This window comes from Psammomys obesus, unplaced genomic scaffold, assembly GCF_907164565.1.
Source record: "Psammomys obesus unplaced genomic scaffold, mPsaObe1.curated_primary_1811, whole genome shotgun sequence".
In the NCBI taxonomy this organism is placed as follows: domain Eukaryota; kingdom Metazoa; phylum Chordata; class Mammalia; order Rodentia; family Muridae; genus Psammomys; species Psammomys obesus.
In genome coordinates this window covers 24,150,480-24,170,177 of record NW_026595981.1, presented here as the reverse complement: position 1 = coordinate 24,170,177, position 19,698 = coordinate 24,150,480, and the positions used below count along the sequence as shown (strand labels likewise).

General features: G+C 51.6%; 2 protein-coding genes across 3 annotated transcripts in view; one reads left to right on the top strand and one right to left on the bottom strand.

Moving 5' to 3' along the window:
- The first annotated feature begins 1,030 nt into the window (after positions 1–1,030).
- Nt5c3b (5'-nucleotidase, cytosolic IIIB) lies at positions 1,031–12,779 on the top strand. Of its 2 annotated transcripts, XM_055620169.1 has the most exons (9): positions 1,031–1,078; positions 1,195–1,293; positions 1,841–1,910; positions 2,017–2,063; positions 5,679–5,764; positions 7,348–7,437; positions 8,606–8,768; positions 10,422–10,622; positions 12,265–12,779. In XM_055620169.1, exons 1-9 carry the CDS (start codon positions 1,067–1,069, stop codon positions 12,397–12,399), a joined length of 903 nt encoding a protein of 300 aa, XP_055476144.1. In that variant the 5' UTR covers positions 1,031–1,066; the 3' UTR covers positions 12,400–12,779. The 2 variants fall into 2 exon arrangements, with proteins under 2 accessions (XP_055476144.1, XP_055476145.1); XM_055620170.1 differs by lacking the exons at positions 1,031–1,078; positions 1,195–1,293; positions 1,841–1,910; positions 2,017–2,063; positions 5,679–5,764 and adding an exon at positions 5,781–5,955.
- Positions 12,780–15,933: 3,154 nt separating this feature from the next.
- The window catches only part of Fkbp10 (FKBP prolyl isomerase 10), a 7,930-nt gene continuing 4,165 nt past the window's right edge, over positions 15,934–19,698 (bottom strand). The window contains exons 4-10 of the mRNA XM_055620006.1: positions 19,412–19,557; positions 18,920–19,109; positions 18,660–18,805; positions 17,993–18,185; positions 17,550–17,692; positions 17,170–17,333; positions 15,934–16,820 (exon numbers count right to left, since the gene is read on the bottom strand). Coding sequence (XP_055475981.1) covers positions 16,635–16,820; positions 17,170–17,333; positions 17,550–17,692; positions 17,993–18,185; positions 18,660–18,805; positions 18,920–19,109; positions 19,412–19,557 — 1,168 coding nt within the window. The 3' untranslated portion in view covers positions 15,934–16,634. The remainder of the gene's footprint in view (positions 16,821–17,169; positions 17,334–17,549; positions 17,693–17,992; positions 18,186–18,659; positions 18,806–18,919; positions 19,110–19,411; positions 19,558–19,698) is intronic.

The window sequence follows — 19,698 nt, the reverse complement described above, 5'->3', positions numbered from 1 at the left end:
TCTCCTGGGGTGTTGGGGAGGGTTATGGGGGGCCCCTTTAGCCAGCTGTCGCTCCTTTTCCCTACTACATCTTTCATATAGGGACCATCAGGCAGCCCAAGTTCCAGAATCCTGGGCAGTGAGATCACTCAGGATTGTGCTCTCGGGTTCTGGAACCCCTTCCTGGCCCTTCTTTTCCTCCCCCCTCCCCCAGGACATACAAATAGACCACCCCATGCCTCCTTCCGTGTCCTTCAGACCTGTGGCAGAACTGTGACCACCAACACGATTGAGCCTTTACTGAGTCTACGTCTTGTTGCATCTTCAGGCTGGGTCCAAGTTGCTGCAGCATCCTTCCACAGCTCTCACTGGGCTCCCCGTGTATGCAGAGCCAGAAGCAACGCTGATTAAATGTCAAGGCTAGCCAGGGATGCCTAATTGTCTTGCTTTCTTAATGATGATGAGGGGCCCAGTTAGGGAAGTGTCTCCTGGGTGCATTCCCGTCCAAATGTCCAAATGCATTTGCATACCTTGTCGTTGCTGTTTGCAATGCTGGGGATGAAACCCAGGGCCTCATACATGCAGGCAGGCACTGTCCCATTGAGCTACGACCCCAACCTTGGTGTGTTCCAGAAAGCGTGACAAGCAGGGGCTGGAGAGATGGCTCAGCTGTTTAAGAGCACCGGCAGCAGTTCCAGAAGACCCAAGTTCTATTCCCAGCACCAACATGGCAACTCACAACTGACATCATCTCCCAGAGATACATGCAGCCAAAACACCAATGCACATAAAAATAAGTATTTTTTTAAAAAAACTAAAGTGACAGGAGCCCGAGCCCACACACACTAAAGCCTCATGACAGCCAGCCCATACATAAGGACCCCAGCATCTTGCTCCCCCAACCCTCCCGCCTCCACACACAGTAGAACAACCCCCACACACATTCGTTTCTTATGCCAGCACCCAGGGCCAGCCTGGAAACGGCCGGCAGCTCCTTGACCAGCCCCTCTAGAGCGAGGCGACGCCTGCGCAGTGCGGCTGTAAGGCGGGCTCTGTCTTCGGAGCCGCCCACCAGGCCGGCGGCGCGATGGCGGAGGAGGTGAGGCCGCGGATGGGGTGCGTCCCGCGTGGCGGGATCGCGGGCGCGGAAAGGCCCAGCTGCCCCGGGACCCGTGGCGGCGCTCGGGTCAGCGGGTCTCTTGGGTCTCACGACAGGTGAGCAGTCTGATGAAGGCCACGGTCCTGATGCGGCAGCCCGGGAGGGTGCAGGAAATCGTGGACGCCCTTCGCCGGGGCGGAGGAGACCGTCTGCAGGTACCGGGGCATGGAGGGCGGCCGGGAGGGTGCCTGCCCCGCGGCCTTCCCGCCAGCTGGGGTGCACGCTCTGCGAAGCCGCTTCTCTGGGTGGTCATGGGCAAACAGCTCGCCTTGGGAAAGAGCCTAACTGCCCCAGTAGCCAACTTTCAAAGTAGTCAGATGTGGTCGTGACGCAGGATGTCAGAAAGAACGTGAGTGGAGCCTGGCTGTCCCACTTCCCCGGGCTAGCCGTCTCCCCAAGAAATTGAAGATGGGGAGATCCATTAGTGTTGGGAAGCGCCTTAAGAAAGAACCAGTGCATTTCAGAAAGATGCCACTAAAAGCTACCCACACACCTGGGGGACTTTGCTTTCCCCGGGTTAACTGGTGTACTGACACCGGATCACCCCTTTCCTTCCCCTCAGTCTCTCCCCATCCTTTCGAAGGCTTTGCTGCAGCCTGGCCAGTGGCCTGGTTAGGCTTACGCTGTTACCCCAGGCTGAGTCAAGGCCAGGTTAGACGGGTGCCTATTCAGCCACCATAATATTTCCCTTTTGTCTCTTAGGTGATTTCTGATTTTGACATGACCTTGAGCAGATTTGCCTACAATGGACAGCGGTGCCCCTCTTCCCACAGTAAGTCACATTTCAGCCTTCCTGGCGGGGCTCAAGATGACCACGGCTAAGGAGCAAGTAAAGGGAGTTTTGTGGTTTATTTGTTTTGTTTTTGTTTTTTTTTCAGATATTCTGGATAACAGCAAAATCATCAGTGAGGACTGTCGCAAAGAGGTGGGTCACTCCCTTGTTTGCTCAAAAAACGGCAGGGGTGTGCTTCAACCACAGACTCCATGACAGAAATCTTAAGAAAGATTTCTGAAGCCCATTGTGGAGGCCTGTAATCCCAGAGGCTTGAAACAGGAGGATCACAAGTTCAGGGTCTGCCCTGGCTCCAGGAAGAGTTCAAGGTCATTTTTTATGTGAAAGGAAGCCGGGCGTTGGTGGCACACACCTTTAGTCCCAGCACTGGGGAGGCAGAGCCAGGTGTATCTCTGAAGCCCAGGCCAGCCTGGTCCACAGAGCTACAGAGCTCCAAGACAACCAGGATTACACAGAGAAACCCTGTCTGGAAAGCCAAAAGAAGAAAAAGAAAATTTAAAAAGGGGGATGGGGGTAGGGGGAGGGGCAACTGAACAGCACTCAGGAGAAAGAGGCAGGCAGATCTCTGAGTTCGAAGCCACGCTGGTCTACATAGCAAGTCCGTCAAGGCTACATGGTGACACCTTGTCTCAAAAAGAGGTTTGGGATATATGGCTCAGGGGGTAGCTCAGCGAGCATGTGGGGAGTTCTGGATTTGCTCCTCAGTTTTTACTGTTGTTTGTTTTTAATTATTCATTTTTAAGTTGTCATCGTAAAGTAGATTTAGTTTTTATTATTTTTAAGGGTGTGTGTGTGTAGAGAGAGGTCCATATGCATGCAGGTATCCTTGAGTTGAGAGAGGGAGGGAGGGAGAGGAGAGAGAGAAGAGGTACATATGCATACAGGTGTCCTTGGAGGCCTGAGTTGTTGGATACCCCGGAACACCCCTGGAGTTCTGGGTGGTTGTGCCTGATGTGGGAACTGGGAAGTGTACTCTGGTCCTCTGGAAGAGCAGTACGTGCTCTTAACTGCTGAGCCATCTCTCCAGCCCCTGGAGCTAGTCCTCAGACACGAGGACAGCTTTTCCCCGTTGGCTGAGATACAGTGATGGGTGGTTCCTGTGTGAACACTGTGCTTACTGCCAGCTAGGAGACTTGAATGCTATGTCTTGTTGAACAGCCATCTACTCCCAAAGGTAAATAGAACCACCATATTGTTATCTCCAAGTAACACGTGAGAACACAGGTGCTCAAAGAGGGTGAGCGGTTTGTCCCAGGGCCTTTCAGTTGAGTTCCAAATCTTGGTTTTGTAGCGACTTTGTTCCGAGCTCTTCCCACTGTGTTGCGCCATGTCCTTGATAATGTAGCTTTTTTTTTTTTTTTTTTGTAAGGGAGGAACAGATATGGAGAATGTTCTGAGTGAGTATAGGTTAGAAACCCGCTTTGTGGTTTGCTTGTTTCCGGGTTTTTGCCCCGAGTGGCCCTTTACTGGAACAGAGCCAGGCCAGGCTCTTCTTACACATTGCTTCGCTTACTCTTGTCCATAACTCTATCGCTTAGTTTTCTTTCTTACTCAGTAAAGCTGCAAGCTAAATGGTGTATTGTATCTTGTGTTGGTTGATGTTTGCTGTGGGTTTTGTTCTCATGAAGCCTAAACTGGCCTGGAACTTGTTGTGAAGCTGTGGCTGGCCTTGGACTCCTTTTTCTCCTGCTTCTAGTTCCTGAATGCTGCCATCAGAGATGTCTAGCCTAGGTTCTTGTTTTGTTTTTGTGGTACTGTGACTTGAACCCGAGGCCTTCTAAGACTTTCTTTTTCTTTTCTTTTTAATTTATTTTGTATATGGTTTTCTGTCGCATGTATACCCACAGGCCAGAAGGGGGCACTGGGGCACCAGATCTCATCGTAGATGGTTGTGAGCCACCATGTGGTTGCTGGGAATTGAACTCAGGACCTTTGGAAGAGCAGCCGGTGCTCCTAACCTCTGAGCCATCTCTCCAGCCCCCTTCCAAGACTCTTGATGTGATTGCTTGTTATGAAGATGGCCAGTGACGAGAAGCTGCACTGTACCAAATGAGCTGCCCGCCTAACCAGCACCAAGGCTCTCAAGACATTTCAAGAACATTCTGCTTAATACCATGTAATCATGGCACTTAATTCTCTTTTGGACACACAGACAGGGACTCCAGTTGAGCTCCTAATTGTCCCAAGACGACATGTGTCAATTGAAAATCATTCCTCACCAGGTGGTGATGGCTTATACTTTTAATTACAACACTTGGGAGACAGAGGCAGGCAGATCTCTGAGTTGGAGACCAGCCTGGTCTCCAAAGGGAATTCCAGGACAGCCAGGGCTACACAGAGAAACCCTGTCCTGAAAAACCAAAAAATGAAAAATAAAATTCTTTACTCCGTCAATTCTTATTTCCTCTCCCCTCCCCCAGAAGCCTCTCTGACTGGTTCTTCATGACATGTGATCCCTGAAGTAGCCGCCCCCCACCTCCCAAGAAAGAAACCTTAGCTGAAAGAGGCCCATGCAGACGCTCTGAGTTTAGCTAATGGCGATGCTGATGGGATTGTCACCGATGTCCTATGTCTTAACTCCAGACTGTAACTTGTTCTTTATGATCCCTTGTCATGGGCCGGCAGTCCAGCAGGGCCTCACACATTCTGGGCAAGTGTTCGACCACTGAGCTGGATCCCGGTCATAAGTTCGTGATTTTCTTTTTCAGCCATATCTATGCATCACTTCTTTCAAATATTTTTCTTTTTATTCTAATGTGTTTTGGATGCTTTACCTTCCTGTTTGTCGGTGCACTGTGTACACGCAGTGCCAACAGAGGCCAGCAGAGGGCACTGGACCCCTTGGAAATGGAGTTTCAGAGCCTCTCTGTGGGTGCTGGAAATTGAACCTTAGTACCCTGGAAGAGCAGCCAGTGCTCCTAACCACCGAGCCGTCTCTCCAGCCCCAAGCATTTTTCTTTTAAATTTTAATTCTTTCTGTGTTTGAGACAAGGTCTCACTGTGTAGACAAAGATAGCCTTAAATCTCAGAGATCTGCCTGCCTCTGCCTCGAGTGTGCTGGGATTAAAGGTGTGAGCCACCATGCCTGGTGGTTTATTTTACGTATATAAGTGTTTTGCCTGCATGTGTTCATGTGATTAAGTGTGTGTGACAGGTGCCCATAAAGTCAGGAAAAAGCATCATGGCTGGCATGGTGGTGCACACCTCCCAACACTTGGGAGGCAGAGACAGGTAGATCTCTGAGTTCAAGGTTTAGCCTGGTCTACAGAGTGAATTCCAGGACAGCCATAACTACACAGAGAAACCCTGTTTCAAAGAGAGACAGGGAGACATCAGATCCCTCGGAACTGGAGTCACAGATAGTTGTGAGCTACCATGCCAGTACTGGGAATTGAACTCCAGTCGTCTACGTGAGCAGCAAGTGCTCTTAACCACTGAGCTGTCTCTCCAGCCCACGCTTTTGAGACCAGTTCTCTTGTACCTCTGGCTAGCCTCGGACTTGCTGTGTGGCTAAAGATGACTTTGAACTCCTAATCCTCCTGCCTCCATTTCTCAAGGGCTAGGACTATAGGCGAGTGCCATCACACCCTAATGTATTTGTGTTCCTGGGGATAAAACCCAGGTGCATGCTAGGCAGGCAGTCAGCTGAGCCGCATCTCAGGCTCCATCCTTGAGGGGGGTTTTGCCTTAACCGGGACTGATGTGATGTGCGCTGCTAACGCCCTGTCTCCCTGTTGGCTGTCCCAGCTCAGGGCGCTCTTTCTCCACTATTACCCCATTGAGATTGACCCACAGAGGACCATCAGAGAGAAGTTGCCGCACATGGTACAGTGGTAAGTGACGCTGACCAGGAAGAGCTCCTGTCACTGAAGACGGAGTGGGCCGGGATGGCTGTGTCCTTCCGGAGCTTCAGTGAGTTTGCACGCCTCCTTCCTGAGGGCCGTGCCGCTGGCCCAGCTCTGAGAACGAACATCCACAGGCTCTCTGCTGCTGCGGGAGTGGAAAACCTCAGGGACTTCTTGGAGTAAGTTAGAAATGCCTTGGCTTGGGAGATAAGCAGCTCATGGCCTTATCTGGGTGTGTTTTGTTCTGGTGTAACTGAATACCCCAGTCTGGACAGTGCATAATGAATAGAGTTTGGAGGCTTACAGTTCGGGGGGCTGGGAAGTCCCAGATGAAGAGACCGGCATCTGCCATGTCATTCTGTAGCAGCAGGGCTAAAAGAGGGCAAGAGTGACAGAAAAAAAGAGAGAGTGAGAGTGAACTTACACTTTGATAACCTAATTGTATTATTCATTCTTGAGGGCAAAGCCCCATGGCCCAACCTCTCTGGGCTGGGGTGTGCCATAGTTATTTTTCTATCGCTGTGCTGAGATAGCATGACCAAGGCGACTTATAGAAGAAAGAGTTTAGTTGGGGCTTATAGTCCAGAGGGTAAGTCTGTGACCATCATGGCAGGGAGCATGGTGGCAGGAAGGCAGGCATGGCTTTTGAAACTTCAGCGCCCTCTCTCCTCCAACAAGGCCACATCTCCTAATCCTTCCCAGACAGTTTCACCAACCTTGAACCAAGCATTTAAACATATGAGCGCACAGGGGCCATTCTCACTCAGACCACCACAGAGAGCCAGTTTGCAACATGGGGACACAATCAAAATGCAAAAATTCTGACAGGAAAAAAAAAGCAACTAAGTTTGACCGTGGTGGTACATGCACACCGTGCCAATACTTAGGAGGTGGGGACACGGAGACCAAGGTTGTTCTTGGCTACGTAGGAAGTTGTAGGCTAGCCTGCACTACACAAGACTGTTTAAAAAAAAAAAAAATCTAAGCCGGGCACAGTGGTGCTTACCTGTAATCCCAGCACTCTGGGAGGCAGAGACAGGCAAATCTCTGTAGTTTCAAGGCTAGCCTGGTTTACAGAGTGAGTTTCTGGATAGCCAAAGCTATACAAAGAAACCCTGTATTGGGGGAAAAAAAAAAAGCCAAACTAAACCAAATCAAAAACCCAAAACCGGGGCTGGAGAGACGGCTCAGTGGTTAAGAGCACTTAACCACTGAGTTCAATTCCCAGCAACCACATGGTGGCTCACAACCATCTATAATGTGAACTAATTCCCTCTTCTGGCAGGTGCATACATAAAATAAATCTTTAAAAACAAAACAAAACCAAAACCTAGCGTCCCTGGACAGAGCTTCTGGGATTCAGAAGCGTTCTGACCTCCCTAGTCCACTCTGAAGCACTTCCTCCCTCTCCCTTGACTTTCTAAGGATAGCTTGAAGTTCCTCAGCAGGTGGCTCTGTGGGACAGAATGTATTCCCCTTGCCCCCAGGGTGCTTCCAGAGGAGACAAGGGACAGGGCACTCAGCTTCCTGAGGTCACTGGGACTTGGGGTTTGTGGGTTGTCTGTTCATAGGTGGACCAAAGCCCACAATCTGCTGTGCCAGCAGAAGATCCAGAAATCCCAGATAGCGCAGGTGGTTGGGGAGTCCACAGCGATGCTCAGGTAAGTCCCTCGCTGTACATTATTTCCACCACACTAGTCCAGGCAGCTGTGCGGGCTGGGCTGTGGCTCCGGTTTAGTTTGGTACTCCAGTTTAGTACTTGCCTGGCATTCTGGAAGCCTGTGGATTCCATCCTTGGCATTGAAAAATAAAAATGAAAACCAGTCTAAAACTGTTTCACCCAGGTTAGAGATGGTTGAGTAGATTCAGTGGTTGGGGGAATAGGAGGGAAGGAGGCTCCGGAGCCTTTTGCCTCAGTAGGATGCTGTGCAAAGTGGCCAGAGCTTCATTGCCTAGAGTTCAACTCCTTTTAAATAATGGTTTCAAAATAAACAACAACAGAACTCTGGGTCCCTCTGGTTGACACGCGCTCTGTGCTGTCAACCAGAGGGACCCAGAGTGCTGAGGAGACGCCTGGTTGGTAAAGCACGGAGACCTGAGTTCCATCCCAACACCCATATAAGGAGCGGGGTGTGGTCGAATGAGTTTGCACTCCCAGCACTGGGGAAGAGCAGACAGGCAAATCTCTGGGACTGATCAGCCTAGCCTAACCAGAGGCCCAGATCCCAGTGGGAGACCCTGTCTCTGCACAGGGTGAGAGTCAGTGAGATGGCTCAGTGGGTAAAGTTATCATGCAAGCCTGACTGCCGTAATCCCCAGAACCCACGTGAAAGTGGGAAGAGGAGACCAACGCCATGCAGTTGCTCTCTGACCTCCCCAGGTGCCGCCGTATATCTGTGCCCATAAACGTAGCAATAATGACCACTCCATTCTCAAAAATCAAAAATAAGGTGCATGCCGAGTAGTGGTGACACGCGCCTTTAATCCCAGCACTCAGGAGGCAGAGGCGGGTGGATCTGTAAGTTCAAGGCCGGCTTGGTCTACAGAGTGAGTTCAGGACAGCCAAGGCTACACAGGGAAACCCTGTCTTGAAAAGAAAAAAAAAAAAAAAGGAAGATGAATGGCTCCTAGGAAGGACACTCAAGGTTGACCTCTGGCCTCTACACTTACGTCATAGGTAGCCATATAACCTATACACATACAGAGACTCACGTAAGTATGAATACATGTCTGTGTACACAAGTAATAATATACAAAATACCTAACCCAAGCAGAAAACAGAGCAGTAGCCAGGGCCACCGCTCTCACAGTTGTTTGATCTCCTTGCAGGGAGGGCTATAAGACATTCTTCGACATGCTCTACCACAACAACATTCCTCTCTTCATCTTCTCGGCGGGCATCGGTGATATCCTGGAAGAAATTATCCGGCAGATGAAAGTGTTCCACCCCAACATCCACATTGTCTCCAACTACATGGATTTCAGTGAGGATGTGAGCCACGTTTCGGCCGTGCTGGGAAAGAGGAAGAGAGGAGGGTTGGGCTGCCAGCCTGGGTGCCTTCCGCTTGGCCAGCTGGCCGCTCCGCCCTCTGGTGGGCATTTTTAGTCCCTCATCTTTCTTTGAGACAAGACTCTTGCTGTGTTACCCAGGCTGTCCTGAGGTTCCTGAGCACAGTCATTCTTCCGGCCTCAGCCTCCTAAATGGCTGGAACTGTAAATATGAGTCGTGGTACTTTTCTTTTGACACAGGGTCTCTCTACTATCCCTGGCTGCCCTAGAACTCACTGTGTAAACTAGCCTAGCCTCAGGTTCACAGAGAAACACACCTGCCTCTGCCTCATCCCCCATCAGTGCTAGGACTGAAGCATTCGCCACCACACCCAGCCTGTTACTCTAAATGGACCAACAGTCAGCTTTCTGTCAACCGGGTCCTCATTTGTAGGTCACCATAGCCCTGTGGCACCATCATAGGTTGTGTATCACCATGGTTACCAAAGGGCTTACGCTTTGGGTTGTCTATTGAAAGTCAGAGGTAAGCTGTTCCATTGCTGTGAAGTGGCCAGGCATGGTGGCACCCTCCTTTGATTCCGGCACTTGCAAGGTAGAGGTGGCAGGCTCAGAAATTCAAAGCCAGCCTCACCTGCATGATGAGTTCAGATTCACTGGTGCAGTTTTGTCGTTCTTAGCAGCCAGCACACGTGTGACCCAGAGAACATTTTTTTTCCAGGTGGGAATCTAACCCTGGCCTTGTAAGCAGATGCTCTTGTCTCTGAGTGGTTCCTGCAACCTGACTGAGCAGCTTCTGTATTACAGGGTTCCACCAGAATGGAGGATCAGCAGTAATCTGGTGGCCATTATTTAAAACAGAAATTGCAAAGTTCTCCTCTAAAAGGCCAAGTGGTTTGGGCCCAGTGGTACAGTCCTGTGATCCCAGATGCTTAGGATACTTAAGGCAGGAACTCTGAAAGTCAAGCCCTGCCTGCCTGAGCTGCAGAACAAATTTCATGGTGATCCTAGAAAGGCCAGGTGGAAAAAGGTGTGTCTTGAAATGAAAACCGGAAGTGGCGCACTCCATTAATCCCAGCACTTGGGAGCAGAGGCAGGGAATCTCTATGAGTTTAAGGCTAGTCTGGTCTAGTGAGACCCTGTCTCAAATAAGGAAAAGGAAGGGAGGGGAGGAGAGGGGAAGAAAGGAAGAAAGGGCACATTGACATGCCCTTCATCTTTGCACTCAGGAGGCAGAGGCAGTTGGACCACTGAGTTCAAAGCCAGCTAAAGCAACATTAAAAAAAAACAAAAAACGCTGTCTCAAAAGAAAAAGTTAGAGGTGTGGCTCAGTGGTATGTGCTTGCATGTATAAGGCCCCAGGTCATCTATGCATACTTACGAACTCTTTGTTGCATCTCCTCAACTTTGCTGTCACCACCCAGAATACAGCACAGGCGAGACACAGAGAGATGAGTCTAGCTGGGTCCATGAAAGCAGATCAAACCCAGTCTTCGTTTTCAGCCTCTTGTTTAGGCTACAATGAAGCCTTGCCATTGTCCCTGTCTTTGGGAGGTCTTGTCCCCTGTGACAGACAATGGAAAGTGTGCTGTGTGGGTCCCCCTAGCGCTGCTGTCTGTCTCTTGTCACCATGGTTCAGGGTTTCCTGCAAGGATTCAAGGGCCAGCTCATCCACACCTACAACAAGAACAGCTCCGTGTGTGAGAACTCTGGCTACTTCCAGCAGCTTCAGGATAAAACCAACGTCCTCCTGCTTGGAGACTCCATAGGGGATCTCACCATGGCTGACGGGGTCCCCGGGGTGCAGAACATTCTCAAGATTGGCTTTCTAAATGACAAGGTAGGCAGTTGCTGGGTCTTCCCCTCTGGCTCCTGCATGGGTTCCTTTTCACACTTTCGAATACCTTTGGTGAGCTAGATATCGTGGAAGTATTAGGGCTACAGAGGAAGGACATAAATCATGTTCTGCATCTTGTGGTCTTGCTTTTTCTTTTTCTCTTCTTTTTTTTTGAGGGGGGGGGAAGGAGAGGGTGGTATTGGTGAAACATGGATTAATTTATCCCAGGCTAGTCTCTTTAACTGTATATCCAAGGCTGACCTTGAACTTCTAGCCATCTTGTCAGAACCGCCCAAATGCTGGGATTACATGAATATGCCATCATGCCTCAGTTTATATCCTCTCTTGATGGAGTCTCGTGTGTGTGTGTGTATATGTAACAGAACCTGATAGGTACCAGGTAAGTGCTCTGTCGCTGAGTTACATCCCAAAGCCTCAGCACACGACTGTTTGCTTTGCACTATGGCCTGACCCAGGACTTGAGACAACAGGGTCACTGGAGCCCATCATCGAAGCATACATGTGTGGCTCTGTGCTCAGCATGTGTCAGGCCCCATTCTTGTCACACAAACAATGCTAACCTATTGAACCATCACTATAGCGCTTTGTGTAATGACTCCTTGGGTTTTCTTGGGGTGTGGGGAGCTGATATTTACTTATTTGTTTGTTTGTTTGTTTGTTTTTGGTTTTTCAAGACAAGGTTTCTCTGTGTATCCTTGGCTGTTCTGGAACTCAACTCTGCAGACCAGTCTGGCCTCGAACTCAGATCTGTCTGCCTCTGCCTCCTGAGTTCTGGGGTTAAGAGTGCTTTGTATAATGATTCCTTGGGTATATGGGGATCAAGGGGGCTATAGAGCCAAAGCTAGCCTTGAATTCACTGTATAATGTGAGAATAACCTTGAATTCCTTCTGATCTTCCTACCTTCACCTCCCAAGTGTTGGGATTGTAAGTACCATCGTCTGCTTTAGTGGTGACATAGTCCCATTTCACAGATAAGAAAGGTTGAGTAACTTAGCCAAGGTGATATAGTTTGTTTTCAAGTTTTTGTTTTGTTTTGTTGGTGTTTCAAGACAGGGTTTTTCTGTGTAGCCCTGGCTGTCCTGGAACTCACTGTGTAGTCCAGGCTGGCTTTGATCTCACAGAGATCTTCCCACTTCTGCCTCCGGAGTGCTGGGATTAAAGGTGTGCCCAGCCTGTTGCCAGTCTGACTCACATCTTAAAGGCCTAAGATGGGAGATGCCAGAGTTGAGAGCATGCTTCTATAAAAGGAAATAAAAGCAGCAGAGACTGGCAGGGATAGATAGAACACAAGCCAGAAGGGCTCAGAGAAGGTGTGTGTGTCTGGGTGGACCCAGCCAGCAGAGGCTGGAGCCCAGTGGATGCCAGAGCCATAGGAAGATGACATGTGACCCGTGGGCGTTTGTCTTCAGTGTGTGTGTGAGACGCTAGCCAAGCGTTCCTGTGGTAGGTAGCTCGTGCCCCTCATTTGCCTGCCTGTGTCCCTATAGCCTCTAATTCCTTAGGCTTTCACAAGAGATCTGGAAAGCGGTGTTCGCATGCCTCTACCCCCGGGCCCTGAGGGGCCTGAGAGTAAAAGGGGCAAAGAAGAGCATGTAAGGGACTCTGGTCTGCTTCCCTGGGCAGGTGGAGGAACGGCGGGAGCGTTACCTGGATTCCTATGACATCGTGTTGGAGAAGGACGAGACGCTGGACGTGGTCAATGGGCTCCTGCAGCACATCCTGCACCAGGGGCGCTGCGTGGAGCTCCAGGGCTCCTAAGCGTGAAGGCTCCGGCCGGGCCCCGCAGGCGGTGATGAGGAAGACTGCCCGTGAAGCCTCCTCTGTGGGCACAGAGACAAGTCCAGGGCAAACGAGCTGCTGGCCCCCTCACCCCGTCCGCATGCCTTTGCCTTCCTCCTGCTCTGAAGAGGCTTGAGGGAGGTCCCGCCCGTGGGAAGGCAACGAGCCTGCTTCCAAGTGAACCTTGGACTGCTTCTGTGGATCCCCTAGTCCAAGGGTTCTGTCTAAGAAAGTTTTCAGAGCTGGGAATACAGATAGCGTAGTGGCAAAGCACCTGCCGAGCATGTGGAGAGGGCCCTGGGATCTGTCTCCAGCACTGTATTTAAAAAAAAATAAATAAAATAAAACTATACACTGGATAGATACACTGTTTAGTAAATCAGATGAAAATTAAAAAACAAGCTGGGCAGAGGTGGCACAAGCCTTGAATCCCTCCAGCACTTGGGAGGCAGAGGCAGGCAGTTCTCTGAGTTTCAGGCCAGCCTGGTCTACACAGCAAGTTCCAGGCCAGCCAGGGCAACACAGAGAAACCCTGCCTCAAAATAACAACAACAAAAAGGCAGTAGCTCTAATTCATGGTGTGGGAGTGGGTTCTGCAGCATGAACCGAGGCCCTCAAAGCACAGGAACCTTGGGACACCTGCCGGAGCTCCACACAACGAAGTTTGAGAGCAGTGGGGTAGCACAGAAACCCACTGTGGCCGTAGTCCGAGTCGGCCTGCAGCCTGGATCCCGAGAGCTCAGGCGTGTGTCTGTAGATCCGAGAGGCTAGGGACGGAAAGGTGTGGTACAACCTTGAAAATTGAAATTCAGTTGGTTTGAGGTGTCCTGCGCGAGACACCAGGACACACACAAAGGATCTACACAGCTTTTCCGTATGTCTTTGGATCTTCCTCCATTTTTTTGAACCAGTGCCCAACAACATAATGACCTGGAAGGGGTTTTTTATTATTGTTATTTTAATTCATGTATCAGTGTGTCTTACCTGCATGTATGTATGTACACCAGGCCTGTGCCACATCTTCAAGTGGAGTTCTCGACGGTTGTTGGCCGTGTGGGTTCTGGATCCTCTGCAAGAGCAACCAGTGCTCATAACCACTGACCCACCTCCCTAGCCCCCTGAAAGGGATCTGAGACCAGACCCCCCCCCCCAGGAAGACTACAGAGCGAAGCTGATTTGCTAATATCTTACAATATCAACTGTCTAGTTTCCCTGCCCCTTAGTTCTGTTGAATCAAAGATGGCAGAACTAGAATTTTCCCTGTCTGTCAAAGAACAAACGGAAGAGCTGGTCCTTCTGGACCTTTATTCTTGTCCTGTAGAGAAAATTGTTCATACACCTTCCTGTCCGGGAGGCTGTTTACCGACAGGTCTGAGGGAATGGGAATCCAGGGCGAATGAATCCCTGCTCAGTACAGCTGCCATTCTAGGCACTTTGATATCTCACATTTCATTCTCGGTGACCCTGTGAACTGCCATGGCTAGGAGCCAGAGCCAGGTCCTTGGGTACTTCTAGCTAAAGCCTGTGCCTTTTTCTGTATCTGGTTGTTTCTCGGCTTCATTTTAGGGAAATCCCAGGGGCTTGTGGGTGGGGTTGGGAGCAGCTATGACTGGTTCAGGGTCACAACCTCGGGAATTTCCTGGAGATTCTGGTGACAAGAAGTGCCAATGGCTGGCCGGAGGCAACAATCGTGTCTGAAGATCCTGGGGTGTGTTAGTCAGCTTTCTGTTACTGTAACAAAATACAGTAATCAAAAGGGGAGAAAGGCTCATTTGGGCCTGTGGTGGCAGAGTGGGAGCACATGGTGAAGGAGGCCATTTGCCTTATGGTTAGCTGGGTACAAAAGAGAACAGGGCCCCGCAATCCCCTTCAAAGAATGCCCCAACTGAGGCGACCTACAAATGCGTTTCGTTGGGCTTGTGGTTTAGAGGGTTAGAATCCATGAGCACTACTAACTGGGGACCAAGCTTTCAAATACAGGAGCGTGTGGGGCTGTTCTCATTCAAACAACCACAGCAACGGTTTAAAACCTTCCACTAGGCCCCAACCTTCTCATAGCACCCTGGGCTGGAGATGAAGCCGAAGGGGACACCCGATTCCAGACTGTAGCACCAGGCAAGAAGATGATGCGTAGCAATAGTTTGGACTGGGGGTGGTGTCAAGTCCTCACTGTGCTCAGGAAATACAGGGCATCTCCCTCGCAGTACGCAGGATGAGGCAGGCAATTGAGGGCAAATGAAGTGGCTGGAGGGAGGCAGTTCTCTGTAGGACCGTGGAGATCCGAAGTCAGCTCCCTTTCCTCTGGCAAGAGGGAGAGGAAGGTGGGAATACTGCAGGACTAAGAACAGATCTGTGTAGACAAGTATAGTGTGGCCTGGGTGGTTCGGTTTGGTTCTTGAGCTTTGGAGGTTGTCTAAGGTCAGAGACAATTGTTTCTGCCTTCAGCTAAGACAATAAGGGACAAGAAGGATCATCTTTGTGACGCTCTCCTGCAGACTCTCATCTCTGGACAGTAATTCTCAAAAGCCAAAGGCTCTGCCCCCGCAGGTGTCTGGTTGTGCCTGAAGGAAGCAACAGGAAGAGCTCCATCTGGAGCTAATAAGGCCATGGCAACTGCCTGACTTTGTCCCCTATCTGCCCCTGCCTTTGGGTTGAAAGTGCTCTCCTGGGCTGGGTAAATGGCTCACCCGGCAAGCTGCTTACCATGCAAGCAGCCAGTCCCCAGAAACCACGTAACAAGCAGGGTACAGCAAGCACCTGGAATCCAGGCTTTGATTTGCGAGCCAGCCAGTCTAGCCTAATTTTTGACCACCAAGTTCAGTGAGAGACCCTGTCTGAAAAACTAAGGTGGAGAGATGGCTCAGGAGTCCAGGGTTGGGGTACATTTGGGAGTCAGGGGCAGGCAGCTTTCTTGAGGGCAGCCTTATGTACACGGCGACTTCCAAGATAGCTAGAGTGACAAAAAGAGACCTATTTTTCGTTTTTGTTTTTGTTTTTTTTAAAAAAGAGGCCGGGAAGAGATGGCTCAGTGATGAAGAACACTGGCTGCTCTTCCAGTGTTCCAGGACCTCGGCTTGATTCCCAGAACCCACATGGCAGTTCACAGTTGTCTATAACCCCTGTCCCAGGAGACCCAATGCCTTCTTCTAGCCTCTGAGGGCACCAGGCACACATATGGTATACAGACATACCTGCAGGTAAAACATTCACACGCAAAAATAAAAAAGAGGAGTGAGTACATATTGCTCTTCAAGGGGACCACTGTCAGTCCCCAGCATACACATGGCAGGTAAGAGTCAGCTCTAACTCAGGTCCCAGAGCATCTGACACCCTCTTCTGACCCCTACTGTAACTCATACATGTAGTACAAAAGACATACATGCACACATACAAATACACTGATTTTAAAAACTAAGGTGAAGAGAGATTGCCAAGAACACCAGAACTCAACCACTGGACAATACCCTCTCTCCACAGGGCCCGCTGAAAAACCCCCTCTGGAGGCCTTAGGTTTAACCTTTTATTGACACAAAGGATTAAGGATTGGATCAGTGTAACCTTTGAGAGTCCAGAACTCTGCCCGCCTCCCTCCCAACAGATTAGCACCAAGACAGGTTTTCACAGCCCTGAAAGACCTGACCCTAGTGGTCCTGGGGGGGGGGGGGAGGCAGGAGTAAGAAGGGCGGCCGGCAGGACTGTGTTCCTGAAGCCACCCCTTCCTGAGGAGCAGGCAGAGCTGAGGCAGGAGAATGGCTCTCCTCACTCAGATTCATGCCCCTGCGGAGCTGCCAAGACAGAGGGAATGGGGATGGACATGGATGGGGAGATGGGTCAGGACAGTACAAAATAAAGGACACATTGGGAAAAAGGAAGGACCAAGGAACTCACCCTTGCTGAGTCTCATCATGTGGGTGGAAGGATGGGTGCGCTGGATTAGCAATGGCCCTAACCAAATAGTGGCCCCTACCCTGAACTGGATTTATGCCAAGAGCCTTAAGGAAGACGCTTAAGGTTGGAAGAGAAAAATGCAGGGGTCTGTGCTATGGACTGGAAGCCATAGCCAATGGGAAGGTCACAGCAGTCCCTGATGACATTCAGTGAGTCCGAGTTCTCCCCACTGAGGGAGGGGGTGCTGTGCTTGCAAGCTAGTTCCACAGCCACTGTCCCTCAGCTGAGGGCCTTTGTGTCTGAGGTCAGACCTGAGACTCTGGCCCTCAGAGCTCTTCATGGACCCTCTCCTGGTCCTCATCTGTCTTCAACTTGAGCTCCTCAGGTGTGATCTTGCCATCCTGGTTTCGGTCCTGGTTCTGAAACATGTCTTGGATGGTTTTGTCAGGGTCTTGCCCAGGCATGAGGCGTCCTTTGCCTTCATTCACTTGCGCCTTGATGAAGGAGGAGAACTGAAGGAGGGGAGAGCAGAGGAAAACAAGGCAGTGAGGCTCACAGTCAACAGCTGTGGATGGCCTTGGGAAGGGACCCTAGGTGGAGGCCAACACTATTTCCCCAGGCCTGGGTACCCAGAGAATTTGGGGCTTGAGATAGAGGGTATGTAACTTAGAGGCCAGATAGGGCAAGTGACACCCGGGGGAGGGGGTGGCAGGACAGGCCACTCAGTGTGCAGGATGGGAAGGTATGAAGCTCAGCAGCAGGGGGAGCCGGGGGGGGGGGGGTAGCAGGACAGGAGGAGCCGGTAGCCAGAAGGCAAACGAGCATGACAGCTTCCAGATAGGGGTTGCGTTTCTGACTCGCCTCTTCTGGGGGCACCTCTCCATCTTTATTGAGATCCATGTCTTCAAAAAGGTTGGCAGGAGGATCCTGGTGCCACACGAACAGGTAGCCCGTGGGCAAGCCATCTTCTCGGGATACCAGCTCCACCTCGAATAGCAGTACGGCACTGCCAGGGACACCCCGGGCTGGAGAAGGGGATGGGGGAAGAGGAGAATGGGGTCCCAGCGAGGCTTGGAGCTGAGCCTTAACACAGGCTTCAGTTTTCTCCTGTGGAAGGGGCATGGGGAGTTTTGGAACCATCCTAAAGGTTTCCCTCATCCCACCCACTAGCCACCAAGGCCTGAGATGGGTAGGGGAGAAACTGTGGGACCAGACATGGGATCCAGGTCGCCGTCCCTCACCTCCGCTCTCCCCGTGGGCCAGGTGTGGGGGCACAATGAGCTGCCTCCTCTCTCCTACACACATGCCCTGCAGGCCCCTGTCCAGGCCATCGATTACTTTGTTGGCTCCCAGGGTGGCCTCCTGAGGGGCCTCGTAGTCATGGCTGTGGGGAGAGTGGATTCCCAGGTGAGCAACAGGGGGTGTCTGAGAGCTCATCCCTTTCAATTTCCCCCATCATATTAGAATGGCAGTTCTCTCTTCCTCCAACTTCCTTTCCCCTGCGCCCCTCTCCGTTTCCCTACATTTCACACCCGTGGCTGCCTGAGGCTCACTGAGATGGAGACCGGTGGAGGAGCTGAGACACCGGGAGACCCAGAGAGAGGAGAAGGAGCCTGCAAGCTACTTGAAGCCCACCCAAGCCCATACACTATCTGCCCCGCCCTGGCCCCGCCCAAGAACCCACGAAGAGAAGAGCCTGGTGCCGTCCAGGAGAGAACAGTTGTAGTGGTAGCGAATGAAGTCTCCGAGCTTGGATGTCTGGTTGCAGATCTCAGGTGGCCGGAACAGCGTCGTGATTTCCACAGGGTCCGCAGGGTTGTGGAAGTCGATGACATGTACGTCAAAGATGAGCACAGCTGAGCCAGGGATCTTGTCTCCTGAGGCCAGATGGGGCACGGTTAGCTCAGGGCTCTGGGCGTGGGCTGCTCACCATCCCATGAGGTCCAGGCTTGACACCCCTTCCCAATCCCATCCACAGTCAGATGGCACGTTCCGGAATGAGTGCTTCCTACATCTTGCTGTTGGAGTGATGGAACAGAGAGACAGAAAAACCCTTTTCCACCCAAGAGTACCTCGTGAGCTCACGGTCACGTCCTGCTATGAGTGGTACCCCTGCATCAGCCTGAGGCTGCCAGAACCTCTAATATAGGCCTCTTAGCTCAGTGGTGCTAGGCTAAGTTTATCCTTAGCCAAACTCAGGTGCTCCACTATGGGAGCAGGGTGGGGCCTGCCTTGGAGGAATAGCACCGAGAGATCCAATGGGTGACCAAGCATATGGGCAATGAGAAGAACAGCAATCCCAGGGACACACTTCAGAGGAGCTGAGGGGTGGCCCGGGGACCAAACCCTACCTGTCCCGTTCTCCCCGTAGGCAAGGTGAGGGGGCACAGTGATCCTCCTTCGCTCCCCTATGCAGGCGCCTTGCAGCCCCTGGTCCATCCCAGGGATGATGTAACCCTGCCCGATATAGGTATTGTAGGTGTGGTTTCGAGAGTAGCTGCAATACACGGGGAGAGATGGGGAGGGAGTCAAAGGGGCCCCACCCCTTCCAGGCAGTTCTGAGTGCACCTCGGTCCCCACCCTCCCTCCTACCTCAGGACCACCCCCTGACCTGGAATCAAAGAGGGTACCGTCCATCAAAGAGCCATTGTAGTGGTAACGCATGAAGTCCCCGGCCACGGCTCGCCGGACACAGCCCTGGGGCAGCTCCAGCGTTTCCAGCTGGACCGTGTCCTTCGGGTTGTGGACGTCAATCAGCAGGACATAGAAGACCAGGGAGGCCTGCGGGGGTATCACAGTCCCTGGGGAGGGCACAAGGCTTGAACCATACAAGTGGGGAGCAAGCGCAGACCCAGCAAAGGTCCTCGTGCAAAAAGACCTACTCTGCCCCCCAAAGCCCTCCTCCTTTGGTTGTCCCCACAGCCATCACCAACCCATACCAAGCCTTTGTGTGAATCAGAATAAAGCAATCCAGCCTAGGGAGAAAGAGAGCTCATCTCTACTGACTCCTTGACTGGATGCCCTTGGACAGTATACAGCCTGAAGGATTCTACGAAGACCCTGGTTCCCCCTCTTCTGGAGAACTCCCGTGTCCTTGCCTTACCATAGCCTTTCTCCCCATAAGCCAGGAAGGGAGGGATGATGATTTTTCTCTTCTCTCCGGGACACATGCCCAGCAAACCCTGGTCCATGCCCTTGATCAGCCAACCAGAGCCAATGTAGGTGTCGTAAGTACCTCCCCGACTATAGCTGCAGAGAACAAGGCAGAGACCCTGGGGCTGGAGGTGAGAGAGGCAGGGTAGGCCGGGCTCCTTTCTCTTGGTCACAGTTCCCAGCCCTGAGGACACCCCCCCCACCCCCCCCCCCCCCCCCCCCCCCCCCCCCCCCCCC

Coding starts and splice junctions, on each gene's coding strand:
- Nt5c3b (XM_055620169.1), top strand. Junction 1,294..1,840: donor GCGGAGGAGACCGTCTGCAG/GTACCGGGGCAT, acceptor TTTGTCTCTTAG/GTGATTTCTGATTTTGACAT. Junction 2,064..5,678: donor GTGAGGACTGTCGCAAAGAG/GTGGGTCACTCC, acceptor TGGCTGTCCCAG/CTCAGGGCGCTCTTTCTCCA.